General features: G+C 35.9%; 4 protein-coding genes across 4 annotated transcripts in view; 3 read left to right on the plus strand and 1 right to left on the minus strand.

Moving 5' to 3' along the window:
* The window catches only part of LOC127977209 (homeobox protein aristaless-like 4), a 539,817-nt gene that overhangs the window by 70,924 nt on the left and 449,485 nt on the right, over positions 1-19,408 (minus strand). The gene's annotated exons all lie outside the window — the stretch shown is intronic.
* Positions 4,999-13,174, plus strand: LOC127977203 (zinc finger protein 592-like). The gene is made up of 9 exons (XM_052581930.1): positions 4,999-5,882; positions 6,057-8,249; positions 9,154-9,332; positions 9,445-9,618; positions 9,712-9,856; positions 11,144-11,401; positions 11,471-11,583; positions 11,674-11,815; positions 11,891-13,174. Exons 1-9 carry the CDS (start codon positions 5,880-5,882, stop codon positions 12,314-12,316), a joined length of 3,633 nt encoding a protein of 1,210 aa, XP_052437890.1. The 5' UTR covers positions 4,999-5,879; the 3' UTR covers positions 12,317-13,174.
* On the plus strand, positions 13,711-17,750 carry LOC127977219 (signal peptidase complex catalytic subunit SEC11A-like). The gene is made up of 6 exons (XM_052581950.1): positions 13,711-13,906; positions 14,301-14,410; positions 15,016-15,165; positions 15,625-15,744; positions 17,257-17,314; positions 17,395-17,750. The coding sequence occupies exons 1-6, from the start codon at positions 13,856-13,858 to the stop codon at positions 17,443-17,445; spliced, it is 540 nt and encodes a 179-aa protein (XP_052437910.1). The 5' UTR covers positions 13,711-13,855; the 3' UTR covers positions 17,446-17,750.
* Positions 17,890-19,315, plus strand: LOC127977220 (neuromedin-B-like). Its single transcript, XM_052581951.1, has 3 exons — positions 17,890-18,860; positions 18,942-19,129; positions 19,211-19,315. Exons 1-3 carry the CDS (start codon positions 18,698-18,700, stop codon positions 19,286-19,288), a joined length of 429 nt encoding a protein of 142 aa, XP_052437911.1. The 5' UTR covers positions 17,890-18,697; the 3' UTR covers positions 19,289-19,315.

The following is a 19,408-nucleotide window of genomic DNA, read 5'->3' on the forward strand; positions in this document are numbered from 1 at the left end:
ACAAAGAATGGTCCAAAGGAATAGAGTGGCAGTTGTGTGGATGAAAATTCTTTGTTGATGTCAGAGGCGATAGAAAGGCAACAGTAACTCAAATAAACGCTCGTTACAACCAAGGTATGCAGAATGACTACAGTATACCCATCTTCTGATGGCTACTTCCAGTAGGAGAATGCACAAAGATCAAATCATTTCAGACTGGTTTCTTGAACATGGCTCTGAGTTCACTTTACTCAAATGACCTCCACAGTCACCAGATCTCAATCCAATAGAGCACCTCTGGGATGTGGTGGAATGGATATTCACATCATGGATGTCTGCAGCAAATCATGTCAATATGGACCAAAATCTCTGAGGAATGTTTTTAACACTTCTTATCATTAACTAACTACATACTATTGTGTTTTTATTTAAGACACTTGCACGTTGCTTTCAGTTTGCTAGTCAGGGATGACTAAACTGAGAAGTCATGAAACGGCATATTTGTATCATTTATTTCAATGAGGCTCCTATTTATTTCCAGAGGCAACAAAATACAAAGTGTAGAAGAAAAACGATCAGGAATAAAAACTGAAGGGGTCTTGATTTTAATTCACAGGACTCAATTTTTATCAGTGGCCACCTTCCTCGTTCTAATCTACAATACAGTATATCATAGAAGACTTTATTAACACCTGGTCAAAGAAAATCAAAGTTACATATATAATTTTACACAAAATAGATTATTTAATAAAAAATTAGTGTACAAAAACTACCAGCCTTACACAATGAGGACGCTAGATGACACTGTTGCACGTTGTATAGAGTGAACCCTTATGCCTGAACAACTAATAAAACACACTGGCAGCAATCTGAGCATATGATACTCTTTTTAATATATTTGGGATTTATCAGTCTCCACTTAATCTATAAATCCTATATAACCTTTTTTTTCAGAACTAAATAGTAAACTCAAATGCATGATTTTACTGTAAGTTATGGTCTTGTCCTTGTATAGGTGATATACGACAATGCACAATATCCAGCTTTAGATCAATTTGATTTGATTTCGTTTACAAAATGATGTCAAATTTAGAGCCTAAACTTAAGTTTAATGATAGTATCTCCACACACTATGTGGAATCTATGACTGATGCCTCTTAAAATAAATGGTGAATAGCTTTTAGTTAACACAAGATGATGCAGACTAGAAGCTTAATAGACGGCAGACTGCATCATTACATTTTATAGAAGCAGGGGCGATTCTAGGATTTTTTCAACTGGGGGGCACAAGAGGGGCCACGATTAATACAGAGGGGCCAATCTTGTGTTGTTTGAACTGTATATCCAAATCATTTCAAGAGTTCAGTAACCTTTAAAATCAGTAATAAACAGTGTTACCATATTATTAGTTATTCACTGCTCTAAATCAAAACAATCAAATACAATTTGTATTAACTTTTCACTTTACAAAAGTGAAAGAAAAACTGTAATAAATAAATGAATCCAATGTATGAATAGTGTACAACTCACAAATAATAATAATAATAATAATTTATTTATAATAGCCTTACATAATATATATATATATAATAGCCTTATTTATATAAATGCAGAATAGCATTAATAATTCATAGAAATAAATACACAATTAATTAATTAATATAACTAATATAAATTTAATATAACAAATTGTTTTTGTTTATTATCCACATCCCATTCAATTTGCATAGCAGCAGTTGCAGTAAATTTGCATTGATGAATAAACAAAATCTACTTATGTTAAGGCTAATTAATCTTGAGCATATTGATTTAAAAATATCATATATCCATACTTTGTTAGATAGCTACTTGTTCAAAAAGGTAGCTTTAGTTTAAGTAAAATATGTGGATCCTATAGAAATAGTTTAGAATAGCTTAATTAGTCCAGTGTTATTTTAGTATTAGTTATTTATTTTGCTATTTAATCATGCAATAAATATTTATGTAGGCTTTTTTTTTCATTTGAGAATGTTTCTGGGTGTCATCAAATGACGTTTTGTCAATAACTTCTGTGAAGGGAGGGAGATCGAGCTAGAGAGAGAGCTTTCCAGGGTGCAGACAGCAATCGCGGAGCACCATGGTGATTTAGAACGCCAACTGAATTTATGAGAAATCTACAGACGCAAATAGACTAAAGGTGTAGAAAAATAAAGACCTATTTGTGTATTTTGGACTTTTTTTTTCACCACAAGTCTGAAAGAAGACATGTTATTGAAGACAAACAGCCCCAAATCTCAAAATTGACCAGTAAAAAAACGATGTTTTTGCATGTGTCTCACCCATAGACTGGAAAAAAAGTCTCAAGTGTGCAGCGTTTTTTTTTCTCAAGTGTGGAGCGTTAGATAAACATCATACGATTTGTTTCGTAACCTCACTTAAGTGAAAAAAAGTCGCTAATCGACTGCATGATTCAATAATGACTTTATTAGAATTGCAATTATACTTTTTTTAAACCATTGCTTTAAATTGCGTTGTTGCCTATATCGGCGCGTTGGGCCGAAAAATAAAATCGTAACGCAGTAAACCCCTTTTACATTCAGCATCAGAGGAGCATAGTAAATATAATGATTAGCATCTCACTAATCGAAAAACATAAGCTATATAAAATAGATCAACTTATCGTGTGCTTTTTTGTTGTTGTTGGAAAACAGCAGCTCGCTATTCTTGGTCCTCGTTGAGAAGCATCGCGACGCAATCATGAGTTATTTACTAAACTGAAAGATTATGATTTGAATTTGTGAGTGACAGACAAGTAGAAGGGTGGGGGCACACTGGGGGGCCAATCAGTTTTCAGGAGGGGCCAGTGCCCCCATGGCCCCTCCCCTGGCTACGCCACTGTATAGAAGGTTTAGTGTGTACAAAACGTTTTATGTAAATGTTTTAAAAGAAATAGTATGTGAAAAGTTAAGGTCAGTGTTAGGAGTTTTTCAAGCTTTCATTGTCACTATTAGCCTACGTATTCTCAAAGGAATTTGAGTTTTTGATAATTCCAGTGATTATTTATATCTAATAAATACACACATTATCAGCACAAATGAACCCCAATCACATCTGGGTCATTCCTGGGATTCTGTAATATTTCAGTTCCCCAGAGTTTCTAAAGTTCACCCAAATTAATTGTTAGAAGCTTTTCACAAAACTTTGGGATGCTCGTTATAATGTATAAAATATAGAATAAAATAATGTCTTATCTCTCTTAAACGGTTCCAGTGGTACTTCACGGAGTTTGTACTTATTATAAAATTATTAACAAAATGTGCATAGTATCTGTGTTTGTTGGCAACAATGTAAGCATGTATCTGTGTTCCTTTCTTGTAATATATATATTAAAAAAAGCTAAATATTTTATAAAAACATATTTCCCTCAGTCTGAATTGAACACACTAACCATTCTACACCCATAATAATTAAGACTCCAATCATATGTGACATCATTTCCCAGAAATGATATCATTCAGTTCTCTTTAATAGTGGTGCAGAAAATGGTTAGTAGTATAAATTTTTATTCATATTTTTTGTGCATGTTATAGTACTGTCAAGCTTAACAACTCAACCCAGTCACATAAAATTAAGATGGAAAATTATTACTTTTACAGCATTTTATTTTTATCCATAACTAAAATGTACTTGTTTTATAGCTGCCACATTGTCAACTCTCCAGTGGCCATTTTGAGTGAAAAACCACAACCCGTCACAAATGTATGTATTTCTCTGTTACAGGTTTGTAAACTTGTGACAGGGTTGAGTTATTTGCTTCATTTATTAATAATTTTAATGAAAAAATATTAAATAGTCATGGTTTCAGTAAATATATGTACTCCATAATCATGACAACTCATATTTTTGTTTTAAATATAATTTTTGATATAATGTTAACTAAAACGTTGACAAGCATCATAAATCAAAACTTTTTTACCCATATTGGCAGCAGAAAACAGTGTTGGCCATGCGGATACAGTATGTTGAGCCAGAAACAAGGGGACAATATCAAAGGAATTGAAATTAATAATCAAAAAAATTAAGGCAATATATCCCTTCAAATGTTTAACAGTATTCAACGCCATCACACCTTGCCACATTAATATTTTTAGAAAAATATAGGGAAGACAATTAAATCATGTCAAGGGCTAAAACAACAAAATTGTGGTTTTAGTCCAAATTGTAAATTAAAAATATTTTTTAACAAAAATAATGAGACCGTAGACACACAATTTTGTATATTTTTAGTTTCAGTCATATAAAAATGTGACAATTATGATAAATATTACATTCGTTATCATTAAATTGTTATCAGGGAAACATGAGCAGTATACTGTATTGCATGTTTGGTTTATAACCATTTTTGTGTCAAATTCTTTTTTAACCAATCCCATTATGTCCGTTAGGGGGTTGAGAAAAAAAGGAGTAAAGGTGGGAAAATATAAATTTTTTTTGGAGGTTAATGATGTGGGGTGTTTAGAAATTGAATCACATGTAGTTGAAAAACACGTATAGGCCTAGTTGTTGTCTTACCGAATAATAGGAATGACCTACCAACCTTTATCTTGGCTGTTTCTTCATAAGATATGTTTTCAGTGGATAGAATGAGTTTCAAAACTGTCATTTACACTTCTATTTAATCTATAGCTAATTTGAAAAATTACCCCCAGTGTTATAAAATAAATAAATAAATTATCAATTGTGGAAAAAAAATCTAATTTTAGGTTAAGGTTTAACATAAACTTTTGTAACTAATATACTTAATACAAAAAGACGCTGGCCCTGACAAATGACTTTGTAATATTTAAAGGAAAAGTCGTACGACTTTTTCCACAATGTAATTTGTCCCATATAAACTACAAACAGGCTTAGACAAGCTATATGAAATAGTATACTTTTTTGCTCTTGTTGTTTGTAGAGACATATATATTTGTCTGTGGTTGAACCTATACACCATTTTTGCTTCTTCTAAATGGTCTGGGATGCCGTCCAAAATGCTGTCTTTGAAGGCAGCTTCTCAGGATTTGAGCCACGGCCGCGTGTGTCGTTGAGCGGGGTCCTCCCGCACACAGGAAGGGAGAGTGCTGTTAGCTAGCAGAGAGAGGGCAACTGTAAACAACTCACTTTTATAAACCTCACAAATCAATCATACCTTATGCTGACTTGCTCGTCCATTTGCATGGCTTTTGAACGGTTTCTTTAACACCGCCTTTGGCTGTATACCCGCAGACTGTTCTATTATTACCGCAGGTTTGCGTTGCAGAGCTGGGATGCAAGCAGCTAGAGAAGCGCGCAACCGACTGTAACGTTACAGCTAACGCTTCTTTCAATACGAACCGCTTAACTTTCTTCATAAATGCTCTCTCGTCTGTATTAACATTATAAAACATATTTTGAATGACATGTGGTGTGTAACCGGGTGAAGTAGTACTAATTTTACCGTGACCAATGGTTTAAAGGGGTTTGTTAGCGTGGCGACGGTTTGTTTTCTCAGATAGCATGTCAGCTAACACTAGCTCTTTAACATACTCGTACGAAAAAGCTCAAAACTTTTGACGCCTGTAAATAAATTTTTTATATCGGTCTAAAACAAATTATCTGAGAATATTCATGTGAAACTAATTTAGGCGAGGGTGACATGCTATCTTAACTATACTAAGGTAAATTTGGCTAGCTAAAAAATAAAACAGGAGTGTAGTTGCCATATAGAGTATTGTAATGTTAAAATACTTGGAATGGAGTCAAAGTTTACATAAGTCTTTGAGCTGGCTGGACCAGTACTATGGAAGGTCCTGGAAATGTCAGTGCAATACAGATGAAGGCGCACAACTGGATAACTGATGGATACCAAAAACTGCTGAGATGAATTAACCACGAATCAAATGGTGATTACAGTTAAATAATTTTTTTTATTTTTTAGATATTTTGTAGATCCTGAATGTTAACTTAAACTGTGATATGGTTTGATGCCTGTTAATTCTAGTATTTGTTTATTATTTTTACATTTATGTGGCCTCCATATATTTTGATTTATTTTTCTTTACATATTATTGCTTCAGGTTTTGAATGCTTCCATCATGGGTGATATGAAGACCCCTGATTTTGATGATCTCTTGGCTGCCTTTGACATCCCTGATGCGACCAGTCTGGATGCCAAAGAGGCCATCCATGGGAATCAAGATGAGGGAGAGGGACACCTGAAGAACACAGATATGTGTATGGATGCCACGGTTTTGATCCCTCACCCAGTGCCTACAACCGATGCCCCTGCTGTCAGTGTTATAGTAAAGAACACTAGCCGCCAGAACTCCTATGAAAATCTCTTGGAGAAGGAGAGTTTTCATTTGGGGCACCTTTTACGAAATGGGTTCAAGAGTTCAGCAGACTCACTGGAGGCACATCCATCCAGCTATCCAAGGCTGGATAACTCTTCTGTCAATGGAGACTGCTCAAGACATTCCATGCAAAAGATTCCTGTCCTCTACAAGAATGAAAAAGTTCCCTCTCTGTCAGCATCTATGCCTCAGTTCAGCCCTATATCCAGTCCAGAATCTGAAGACATTCATAACAATGGAATCGATGACCGTCCAAAATCTGCAGAGGCCTCGTACTTCCCATCTGATTCACTCTTTAAATCCTCATCTCTTCCTGTTTTAGACCATCATGGAAAACCAGATGCGTCCAGCTTGACATGCAATGAAAGACATCCTGGTTCAGAAGGTTTGGATGATCTTGGGTATGATGGCTCATCTTTCAAAGAGGATACAGTTAAACAAATTTCTGAGACAAAAAGTGACAGCATCCAAGATTGTGAAACAACTCCTGAGATGAACATTTCTTCTTCCCGTCCATGTGTCAAAGCACACATTTCCAGATTGTCATCTTGCCTTGATGCATTAGCAGCCCTTAATGCTAAAAAGAATCCAGGTGGGCAAACTAATTTAAAGAACTTCCCAGTTACCCCAAAAGAGACCATGAAAATTAGTCCAAAAATAGCAATATCGCCAAGGAGCCCAAGAAGTCCTCTGGAGGTGGTGAAACGTTTCGCGAAACAGCCTGACAGTCCAATGAGTATATGCAGTGACAGCAGTGGTAAAGCATCTCCAGCTGTCACTGCTGGCTCGCCTCCAGCCATCCCACGAGTCAGAATAAAGACAATCAAAACCTCATCTGGAGAAATCAAACGCACCGTCACGAGCATATTGCCAGATTCTGAAACAGAAGATCTTACATCACCGTTTGGGTCATCGCCATCACAGTCCTCAGTTGAAGATGCCTTCTCAAAAACATTGCCGCCTTATCATTCAGATGATACTATTTCAGAGGTCATTTTTGAAGATGGAAAGCAGGAAGCCTCAAAGACACCTTTAACGGGGAGCAAATCCAGCATGAAGTCAGTGTGTAACTCTAAAAAACTTCAAACTCAACATAATGGTCATGCTCTAAAGACAACGCAAGGTGGCAGCAAGCAAAAGAAGGATGCTTCTGCTCAGATTGGTTCTTTTGCTAATGCAAACTACCTACCGAAGGCATTACACTTAGCAAATTTAAATCTTGTGCCACATAGTGTAGCTGCCTCGGTTACAGCAAGATCTTCCACTAATAGACATGAGCCTTCTCATTTATCATCGTCAGTGGTGTGCAGTTCTGTACCATTGGTGCATCAAGTTAAAAATGTGTCTCCAAACACACGAGCTGTTGTTCCAAATACTGCTGCTGGAACTTTAAACAGACTGTTGAATTACTCAAACCCAGTGCCAACATATGTTCCTGACCTGAGCCCACCACCAGGCACCAATATCAAGCTCCCACTACAAGGCTATTGCTGCCTAGAATGTGGAGACTCGTTCGGGCTGGAAAAGAGTCTTGCTTACCATTACAGCCGTAGGAGTGTGCATATTGAAGTCGCGTGCACCCACTGCTCGAAAACATTGGTGTTTTTTAACAAATGTGCTCTCCTGGCACACGCACGAGATCACAAGAACAAAGGCATGGTGATGCAGTGCACTCAATTGTTTATGAAGCCCATTGCTGTTGACCAGATGTTGGCACCCACCAAGCCTAAGAAGTCTGTAAATCAGATACATTGTGGGAACACCGCCTCAGAGTCGGCCAAAAGCCAAGTGGTATTGCCACTTTATCCTGACAAAGTTATTAAACATGGATTCAAATGTCTGGACTGTAATAAACAGATGTCAGACTACACAGCACTTGCGGGTCACTATCAGAGATCAACGGTGGCTGAAGGTCTGGTGAGTCAGATCAATGAACTACTGGAATCACAAAGCATAACTTGTCATGTAAAATTATTACAAAAGCGACAAATCATTGTTTTTATATAAGTCAAGTCAGTGACATGTTCTTTTGAGTATATTAAATACATTAAAAATGCAATTCAGACGTACAATGACTGCCACTTGTGATACTTTCAATTTCTGTATTAAATTAAGACATTTTTGTGGTTACGTAGAATGAAAAACACTTAATTGTATTTTGGCATAATATTTTTGTATTATTTTTCTTTTTTTTATATGTGTGTGTGTGGGGGGGGGTATTAACTGCTTCACTTTCATATTCTTTGAAAAACCTCTGTGCAACAAGTTTTATGCAGAAAAAAAAAGCATAGAAAGGACCCCCATGATTGATAAGGTAAATTAGCCTATGAAAATATCAGACATTTAAAAAAATGTATGCAAGGCAAGATGAGTTCCGATGAGGTATGTGATATTTTGATTATGAATTTCAATTTTATATATATATATATCAAACATTCTAAGTTATGTATTATTTAAAAAACTTTGCAGAAAAGTAACACTTTCTAAAATATAATAAAATATTTTATATAAAAGGATTAAATAAATATACTTTAAACCTCATAAAAAGTATATACATGTTTGTGTTAAATAATGTTTTTGAAAATAATGGTAAAGTAAACCTATTTTGAAGGTATCAAAAAGAAAATGTATTTTTTTACTTGATGGGACTTTGTACTATATAGAGAAAGAGAGTGTTTTTCAAAACTCTGAAAACAATGTAAATACAAAGAGTACATTTCTAACAACTTGGCACGTGTAATATATGAACATGTGACACGTGTTTTCCTTTGATGAAGGAACTTTTCCTTGCATTTCTTGTGTTTGCTTTCTTTAAATGCAGATGTGCAAGGTTTGCTCAGTGTTGCTACCCAACAAGTGCAGCTACAGGGCCCACCAGCGCATTCACTCTCACAAATCTCCTTATTGCTGTCCTGAATGTGGGGCACTCAGTCACTCAGTGGACATCCAGAAGCATGTGAAAGAGAATTGTCTCCACTATGCCCGTAAAATTGGGTACTCGTAAGTACCTTGAACTCTGTCACCAAAAATGAATGTCCTCTCTGAGACAACTTATATCTTTTGTGTTGTTTTCACACTGTCCCTCTTTCTGATGTGCTCAAATTTCTTTCAGGTGTCTGCATTGTGAAATGCTTTTCATTTCCTTGTCCATCTTGAAGAGTCACATTGAAGAGAAGCATTGTGAGGTCTTCTATAAGTGCACTAACTGTCCTGTAGCCTTCAGATCTTCTGATGGCTGTCTGATGCATGTAAAAAACAAGCATGGTGGCAGTGAACCTAGCCATCAGTAAGTGCATCTATTGATCTGTTACACCGTAATTTCAGTCTTAATAAATTTTCCCTGAACTGTACTGCAGAGTTAATTGTTTATTCTGTGCAGGGTGATCTACAAGTGTTCCTGTGAAACAGTCTTTAAGAGGAAGCAGTTGTTGTATCAACATTTTAATCATCGTATATGCGTGTTCAAGTGTCCAGAGTGCACTTCATTGTTCCCGGAGAAACTACTTTTGGTGCATCATTTCAAGGTTTGTAACTGCTTGTAGAGCTGTTGGTCATTGCAGTGTGTAACTGACACAGTTTCTGTCATCTAGTGTAATTGGGAAAATAAAACTAATTGTAACTTTTGTTTAGTTCAGACTAATAAAATGCTTACATGCACTTTAAAAGTCTGATTTAAATCAGGCTAAAGCAAAAATATGTCGTCATGTACACTTCAGAGTCAAACACTCTGTAGCTGGATTATGACTGTGCATGTAAACTTATTAAGGGAAAACTTCACTGAATAATGTGTATAGCATGTGAAGTAACAGGTGTGAGATTATTCCATACATATTTTATACATAATGCTTCTCTCTGGCACTACAAGACATTTACTTTTAAGACATTTAGCAGATGCTCCTTAACAGCTTACAAAAAGTGCTTCATATGAGACTGTTGTGATCACCAGATGGTAAGCATACAATTAACATTATTAAGTTAAGTACTTCCTGTACGTAAGCAAGTAAGTGCTGTCTGGATAAATCTAATAATGTACATATACTGTATTTTCCGGAATATAAGTCACACATTTTCATCATCTGAAATGTGCTACATCTCTTATTTCAAAACATCTTATATAATGCAATTAGCGTCAAGCATGCAAAACATGCAAAACACACATTTGTATCCCAAATGTTTTTGTGTAGCACATTTCCCACATGCTGGTAGTTGTAGTTTCACTTTTTTTCTGGAAAACACACTACAGTAAAACCTAGCAGAAATAAACAAGCCCATGCAAGAGTCTTTTTTTAAGTTATCTAAAAGTATGTTTTTCTACATGAGCTGCGTGAGTTTGTTTGCATGCTGGGAGGCACGTAGTATGTCACCTGTGGTGGGGTGCTTCCAAATGACAGATGGCAGTATGACACCAAAGCTCTTTGTTTTTTTGTGTGTGGGTGGGGGCATGATTGATTTGCCAATTACAATAACTTTTAACAAAATCATACAAAACTGTTCATTAACATGGGATATGGTCTGTTTAGATAGCAGACTAAACAAAATAAATGGAAAAGGAATTTTGTAGTATAATACTGTGGCAGATGAAAGTGCCAGGAGAGATTTTTGTTATCTTCTTGTAGTTGCATTGTGGAAACATTGAGGTCATTTATTTTTGAATCTGCCACCCCTATTTCCTACGCCATTGTACTGCCACAGCACTAGAGATGACTCATCTCATCAGTGCTGACCTACAAGTGTTGTATTGTATTACTCTGATATTTACAAAATTATAAATATTTAAAACGTGAAATAAATAAAGTCTTTTTCATCTGCAGACTGTTCATGGTGGAGTTTTCAGAAGTGAAGCAGAGCAAAGCCCCAAAAAGACAGAGACATCAACTCCAAAAAACCTCCAACCTAGGTTGACCAAACCAGCTAATCAGGTCTGCATGAAGGGAAGAGAGAGTTCTGCTGCACAGAAGTCAAGTGCTGGAGTTAGTATGAAGAACGCTGGTTGGACCTGTGGAGAGTGCCTCCTGTGGGTCTCTGACAGAGAGTCCTATGTCAATCACATGAAGACCAGCCATGGCAAGGTGAGTCCCTTTGCAGCGCATGTAGGCATGTAGTAAATCTTCACATATGAACATGCCTGTGTTTTGCAGTTGGTAAAAAGGCATCCATGTCGACTATGTGAAATATCCTTCAATTCACCCTTGAGTCTTAAACGACACCTTCGCAGTGACCACGATGGGAGAAAGAAAGTTTACACATGCTGGTAAAATCCCTGTACTGTAAAATTAAAAAAGAAATTTGATATTCAAAGAAGTTTCATCAACTGTGTGTTGTTTCATTAAAACTCCTGAAGGTACTGCACAACTGAGAGGTTGTCATTCACTAAACACTCAATGCTGAAGAAACACATCAGCTTGATGCATGGAATCAAGAACCCAGATTTCAATCAGATGTCAAAGCTAGCATCTCAGGAAGTGGTCAAACCCACAAGCGAGGTAATCACAAATGCTTTTTTATTTTTTATTTTGTACTTCAAGTACAGCATATTCATCTGCATATTTCTCTTTCAGAAACGGAAAAGAAGAGCAGAGAGGGCTCATGGAGCAGCAGGAAACAGGGAGACATGCAGCGTCCCTGGCAAGCGACTTAAGCCACTTTATCGCTGTGCCAAATGTGGCTTTACCTCTGAAGACCAGGTCCAGTTTCAGGAGCACTTACCTCAACACAGAACTGACAGTGACGCACCCCAGTGCCAGCACTGTGGCCTTTGTTTCACCTCTCAGTTAGCACTCAGCAGACACCTCATTATTGTACACAAGGTCAAAGAACCGGAGAAGCGCGGGGTCTTTATCAATGCGGACACTGGGACAGGACAAGAACACTCATCAGACTTGAGCGATGAAACCACAACACTTTCAGGAAAAAAGACTGGCCTGTCCACAGAGGATGAGCAAAGCAAACTCCACAGTGAGCTCACAGACACACAGGCATCATAAACAAGTGGATTTGAGGGAGAAAAGGCCTGAACAGAAGAAAGGACTCCTAAAGGAAAGCTGCTTATCAACATAATTGCAAGAAAATGGTTGGTGAATATGCAGCTGATAAATGTGGTACTGCAAACAAACATGTTGCCTTACAGTGAAATACTATATCTCATGTCATTAATCAAATATATGAAATAATGTTTAAAACAGACACTTATTCAGAGTTTTATTGCATTATTTGGAATAACTGTTAAATTCATGCAATTATTTGTCACTTTTTACTGCTTGTCCATCCAATGTATGTGGATAATCATAATTTATTTTGGGGTAATTGCAAAAGCATCATGTCAGTGTGTTGCAATGTTTCGCTACAGAACAAATGTATGTTTTTGTTCATGTACCATGTCAAACCTGTCTTGGGTACATTACAATGCAGGAAATGTGTGTGTTACTTAATGTAGCCATAAGTGAGACAGTCATGTTATATTTTGGCTGTTTTCAGGGTCACCAAAAATGCTGAAGAATTTAGTACCTTTGATGGTCAATCTTTAGTGGTGCTAATGCTGTGCTGGTCTCGAAGGAAGGGCATGTCTGATGTTTATTTTATATTTATTAGGTAGCGTGCTTGTATTACAAACTAAAGATCTGTAACTGTATTGCTACAATGGAGATTGTTATTCTAAAAAGTATTCACTTAAACCCAGGTATCTGCACTCAGAGAAAATATATTTTCATATTAATTTCATGTAGATTACTAGTTTCAATCACATTTGTATTCAATGAGCCATTCTTACAATCAAATTTAGCACTTTTGTAAATGCTTGTATGGAGAAAAAAATGCATATTAAAGACATCAGAGTCTCAACTTTACAGTTTGTGTTATCAGCAGATGTTTTATGTTTTGGTGGCTTTTAAAAATACAAATATTACTATTGGGTTTTTTTTTATTATTGTTTCTTCGTTATTACACCGGTAATGTTTCATATTAAACCTTTATGTCTGATACGTTTAAATCTGCAATGAGACGATTTTCTTAGTGTAGCAAAACTCCTCAAACTTATTTATTTAAATGAATCTTTCTCTGGATAGGTCATTTTATTTATTTTTTGAGTCAGGTGCTGTACAGGTACATACCTTAAAATCTTTGCTACAAAAGGCTGCTATTGTCTAGGAAAGATTTAACACACTGACTGACCTTTTGTGACACTAGCAGCCTGGGAATGTTTTATTGTGTTTACTTGTTTCCCGAACGGCTGTTGCAAGACAAAATGATATTTTAGTTTGTTGAACAGGATTGCCAAAATTAATATAATTCAACAGCCATATATTCCATCCACGCAGCTCTCACAAATCTATAAAAAAAAAAAAAAACGACAACCTATCACCTTTTATAGGGTTTTTCTTCCTCTTTTTTAACCGGAAGTAACTAAACCAGAAGAGCCGCCGCGTATCCGCTAACTACAGCAGTGGCGGCGAAACATTTGCAACAAAATCTAAATTTTGCAATTATTTTAATTGACTTTTGTCAAACATATTTAATCTACATACAAAATGTTATCATTTGACTTCCTCGACGATGTCCGGCGAATGAATAAGCGGCAGGTGTGTATTTATTTAGCCAGTTAGCTCTGCGCTATCTGCGCTTACTACACGTCAGCTTCAACGGCGGTGGCTTTAACGTTTTTTTTTTTTTACATAGTGCTCTATTAGTTCTCTTTGTTGCGAGTTATAGGGATGGAATATGCTTGAAATGATTACATATTTTTTGTTAAGTGGTTGTGAAAAAGGAAGGCATCCTTTTACTACAACAGATGCTGTCCTGTTATTCTATTCTCTTCATTTATCTATTACAGTAACGTGTATTTCACTTTAAACCGTTGCACTACAAGAGATCAGTCATCATCTTTACTAGAAACGCATACTTTCGCTAGGAAATGTAATCAAAATTGGGAGCCAAAGAAAAGCCATCTGATGTTTTGCACCTCGTGTTTTTCAGCTTTACTATCAGGTGCTGAATTTTGGCATGATTGTGTCTTCGGCTTTGATGATCTGGAAAGGCTTGATGGTTGTAACTGGGAGTGAAAGTCCGATTGTGGTTGTTCTCAGGTAATATGGTCATATTTTTGCAGCATGCTTTTACATGATGCTGTGTTCCCATTGTCAAATACAATTCTTAAAATATGAGTGACTTCTAGTACTGTTGTAGTGCACTGTACTTTTATTAACAGAGCCATTAAGCTCCTTCTTAACTGTAGAAACCGGACAAGTAATAATATAGAAGTGAGTGTTATCCAGTAATCACAAAACATACTGGAAAAGTGAATGCAAATGTATGGAAACCCTGATCATGTGTTATGGATTGGTGCACTCACTGTAAAGAAGAAATATGCAGAAAACAAAAAAGTACTGGTTTCTTCCAGAACGTTATCTGTTAAAATTATTATAATAATACAAATATAACATAAATGCCATGCCGAAATACAGGTAAAACACCTTTGAATAATTCCATCATTTATGTATATATTTAATTAAAATGTATATATAATATTTATACACATCTAAATATTTATATATGTAAAATATATACTGTATGTCTGTGTATACATATACAGTACATGCACATATATATAAACACAAACTTTTATTTTAAATTGAATTAATCGCAACTAATTGTTGCCCAGCGCTAATTATTAATGTCATTATGATTGTAGTGGAAGCATGGAGCCTGCATTTCACAGAGGAGACCTTCTCTTTCTCACAAATCGTGTTGAAGATCCAATCAGAGTTGGAGAGATTGTTGTGTTCAGGATCGAGGGAAGAGAGATTCCCATTGTACACAGAGTCCTAAAAATTCATGAAAAGTAAGTACAGAATACTTACAAGATCACAATGCACATGTTTTCCCAAATAAGAGTGTTCATGCATTACTTTATCACCGTAGCTTGGGCTGAAAATATTAAAGGTACAGTTTGCAATTTCGGAGAAACACTGTTGAAAGTGGATTGGACTGAGAATCAAAACACACTTCTAGCCAGTCACCAGTAAGGGGCGTGTCCAATCATGATAGGGGAGTTGCCTGTGCTCCATAGCATGTTTATGAATTTGGGGGTGGAGCTATCAAGAGAGGTGATTTCAAATATCAACAGTGTTTCAATCAATATATATCAATATCAATCACCTACTGCACCAGTAACTGAGATGGCGTGCTTGTTTTTAACTAGGTTAGAGCAGTGTGTATTAGTATTAAATGCCACTTGTGATTTTTCTAATTATACTGTCTGTCTTTGTTCCTTCCAATAACTGATCCCTACTAATTTCAGAGAAAACGGCGATATCAAGTTTTTGACGAAAGGTGACAATAATTCTGTGGATGACAGAGGCCTTTACAAGCAGGGACAGCACTGGTTGGAGAAGAAAGACGTGGTGGGAAGAGCAAGAGGGTAAGAATCCCTAGTCACTGGTGTCGGTTCTGGGATTTTTTTTTTTTTTTTTTTTTAGTTTCTCCCCATAGAGATAAAAAAAAAAAAAAAAAACTTTGTTAAAGTATTTTAAGCCATGAGCTGAACCAAGCAGCTGCGAGTTAAATCACAACATTACCAACTACCAAAAACATATTTGAAAATTGGACAAAAAGCAAGCTATAGTGAGGGCTACGAACGACAATCGATTTAAAAACGATGGTGAAATATTAAACTATTGACTTAAATTGATTAAATCTATAAATACAATATAATTTAACTTGGGAGTGTAGGGAGGTCACTCTGATTGGTGGGATTTTCTGCACAGCATCATGGGCAATGTAGTCTTTCATTAAGAATTTCAATATTAAAAATAAGTAGGGCTGGGCAAGTTAATGCAATATTATTGCATTTACGCATTTATTAACGCCGACAATTATTTTATTGTGCATTAAGTTTTATTTATTATATCATTATTATTATTATTATTATTTTGAAAGTTTGTTGCTCACTGGCTCTGAATACACACACAGACAAACCATGGGTCACAGGAGGGGTGGGGTGTTGATCAGCACTGGCTTGGGATGAGTGTCTCCAGCTGTGCTCACATGAACGCTCCCGATAAAATTATTTAGGCTAAGCTAAGCCTGTCACAAAAACAACTTCCTTAAACTTGAATAAAGAGTAAATAAACATTTTCTAACAAAAAGTGCTAACTAACAAGTACAAATAAAGAAAAATGCACAAAGAACTTGTATGGAAATTTTTCCATGACCTTCTTTTCTCTGTAAAGAAGGGTTCACACTTCACAGTATTGCTGAAAAACACAAACACTACCTAGCAGTCAGATGTCTATATGCACAAAGGCACAAATCCCTCAACAAGGCCATATCTTCAAGATGAAAAAAACACAGTGACATTTTTATTTAAATATAATGGGCGATATATTGCATCACTAAAACGATTGAGGCGCTTTAAGTCGATATATTGATTATAGTGACATTCCTACGCTAAGCATCAACATTCACAAACCACTGTTCACTGTCATTTTCAAATGTGCTCGGGCACAGATAAGATTGCTTGGTGTGAGGACTAATGTTTAAGATTTACAATAAATATTTTAACTGCTACAATGTAAAAGAAAAAGCACCTTATTTGTTTAATGTGTTTACAAACCAAATGTTTCTGCACATTTGCTCATATAGCAGTACTTTTAAATGGAAAACAGTGCTATTAATTGCAGAAAAACCATGTGATTAATCACGAAAAAAAATTTTTTTTATCGTTGATGGCTTCACCAATGACATACTATATACCATTAACCAACAACCTCATAACTCACAACATATTTGCCTTTAAAGATTTATAAGTCATCAGTTTCCCTATGGAGTAAGTTTTACTTGCAGAACCCAACTGTTGCACTCGAATGTTTTATTCCATGTCATACATTGCTTTGCTCATCATGTATTTCTACTCACGTTTCCTCTATGACAGGTTTGTGCCTTACATCGGAATTGTCACAATTTTGATGAATGACTACCCCAAATTTAAGGTATGTAAAGTATCCTGTTTAATTGATGAGTTGTTGTTACATTGGACTTGTTGTAACAGTTGTTCCTTGTTTCCTGACAGTATGCTGTACTGTGTTTGCTCGGGCTCTTTGTTTTGGTACACAGAGAGTGAAGAATTTCAAGAGTAACGCGGTCAGGGAACACACGTCCCTCATGTGACCAGTTTTTTATGGTGGTTTTTTGTGAACATCCTGCACTTGCCCTTAAAAACAAAGGTCATTTTTCATTTTCTCTGTTTAATGACTGTGCATACACAAGAACTACTGGAAGAATTTGTATTCGTTCATTTCCCATGTCATGCCGAATTCAGTTTTTGGTTGATCTGAGTTTACAGCCGTACTTGCACCATATGTCAAGATTTAACTTTCTTAAAGGCTAAATTTTTTATTGAATAAAACAGTTGAACCAAATTTAAAAGTGTGTTGCTTTATAAATTAATTCATTCTTGTTTGTCCTCTTAAATTCTTATGTAAAATGTTTGTATAAATGACCTTATTTTGCTAAATTGAAACATTTATTCGCAACATATAATCATTGCAGTTAATAGTGTGCACCATCTGTTTGATTGTGTAATTTATAACTTACTGCATGATTCTTACATTTCTGCTACAGTCACCACTAATAACCTACTCCGAAATATAATGTAGAAATGTAACATTTTCTATAAAGCTGCTTTGCAATGATTGGTATCATGAAAAGTGCTCCACAAACAAAATTGAAATTAATTTAATTATATTAGGAGTCACACACTGGTGTAAAAAAAAACCCAGAAATGTCTAACTTTCCATCAGGGATTACGAAGAAATGGCAGGTAAAACAATGATTTAAATTACATTTTTAAGTAGAAAAACTGAAATAGTATTTTATTGTAAACAAAGATTACTCAGCAGGCTTTATTTACATTTTCGAAAAAAAAAATCATGTATAAAATGTATTTAAAAAAGCATAAGGTGCACATTTTAGGCAATATATTATGTTTTATTGAAGCATTATATGCAAGTACAGATTAGTATCTTAAAATGAATCTTTACCCTATGATTCACATGAACTAGACAGAGACATAGTTCCTCGATTCATAACTATAGAAATCTAAGCTTTATGAATTCGCAACGCCTCAAAACGTTTTTCCATTATTTTAATTCAATTAAATTGCATGCGCACAGCCAACGCGCGTCACATAGTGTTTCCCATCCTCATTCAAGCAGACCAAGCGTTCTCTGTCGTTATGTGACTTCAGTGACTAAAACTGTGACCTCAGAAGCCGTTTGCAGTCCCACCCCACGGTGTTGATATAAACCCCGTCCACGGCAGAAGAACGAAGCGCGCTCCCGTACAGTTGCATCTGAACAGAGTTACTTGAAAAGATGGCTGTGAGTTCTGAAGACGGACAATGCAAATATAGACTATTTGCTTTCATTATGCTTTTTAACATCTCGTTAAGCACGGCGGTCAGTCTCGATTTAACGGAGCTGCGAAATAAAGTTTCCAAAATAAAAGTGCATCCACGCGGGAATCTCTGGGCGACAGGTATGTTTTCATTTAATCGTCATGCAATTACAATGAAACTATTTAATCCGTTTCCCGGCATAACTGTTGGTCTTCTTGCAGGTCATTTCATGGGCAAGAAGAGCATTTCAAGCAGCCAGTTCCAGGACTCTCAATTCTCCTCAAAGCGTCCCAGGAATACTTTGAGAGAATCCGAGGATCTGAGGGAGCTGATCACTCAGGAGGTGCTCAAAGTTGCTCTTCAGGCTCAGCTTGAAGATCCAAAGAGGACACGAGATGTTTATAATCAGGTGATTAGAGCTATTTACAGGATTGGTCAAAACAGTGCTTTAATACTTTGTGATTAAATTTTATTCATTCATTTTTTTCAGGATACGGACTTCATGGTAAAGCTTTTGAAAAGCTACATTGAAAAAAAGGAACCTATAGTGACATTGCTGTTGATATAATTGTAATAAAATGTTATTTTGACAACCCTTACAGTTGTGTAGAAAATCTATATGTGTGTGTCTGCTTTTAAAGGCTTATTAGACAACTAAATATTTATTATGTATTCAACTGCTGTAACC

Source organism: Carassius gibelio, chromosome B18 (assembly GCF_023724105.1).
Source record: "Carassius gibelio isolate Cgi1373 ecotype wild population from Czech Republic chromosome B18, carGib1.2-hapl.c, whole genome shotgun sequence".
NCBI lineage: Eukaryota > Metazoa > Chordata > Actinopteri > Cypriniformes > Cyprinidae > Carassius > Carassius gibelio.

Coding starts and splice junctions, on each gene's coding strand:
- LOC127977220 (XM_052581951.1), top strand. CDS start 18,698: ATGGCTGTGAGTTCTGAAGACGGACAATGCAAATATAGACTATTTGCT. Junction 18,861..18,941: donor CGGGAATCTCTGGGCGACAG/GTATGTTTTCAT, acceptor GTCTTCTTGCAG/GTCATTTCATGGGCAAGAAG. Junction 19,130..19,210: donor CACGAGATGTTTATAATCAG/GTGATTAGAGCT, acceptor CATTTTTTTCAG/GATACGGACTTCATGGTAAA.
- LOC127977203 (XM_052581930.1), top strand. Junction 9,857..11,143: donor TTTTGGTGCATCATTTCAAG/GTTTGTAACTGC, acceptor TTTCATCTGCAG/ACTGTTCATGGTGGAGTTTT. Junction 11,584..11,673: donor AAGAAAGTTTACACATGCTG/GTAAAATCCCTG, acceptor AAACTCCTGAAG/GTACTGCACAACTGAGAGGT.
- LOC127977219 (XM_052581950.1), top strand. CDS start 13,856: ATGTTATCATTTGACTTCCTCGACGATGTCCGGCGAATGAATAAGCGG. Junction 14,411..15,015: donor CCGATTGTGGTTGTTCTCAG/GTAATATGGTCA, acceptor TTATGATTGTAG/TGGAAGCATGGAGCCTGCAT. Junction 15,166..15,624: donor GTCCTAAAAATTCATGAAAA/GTAAGTACAGAA, acceptor TACTAATTTCAG/AGAAAACGGCGATATCAAGT.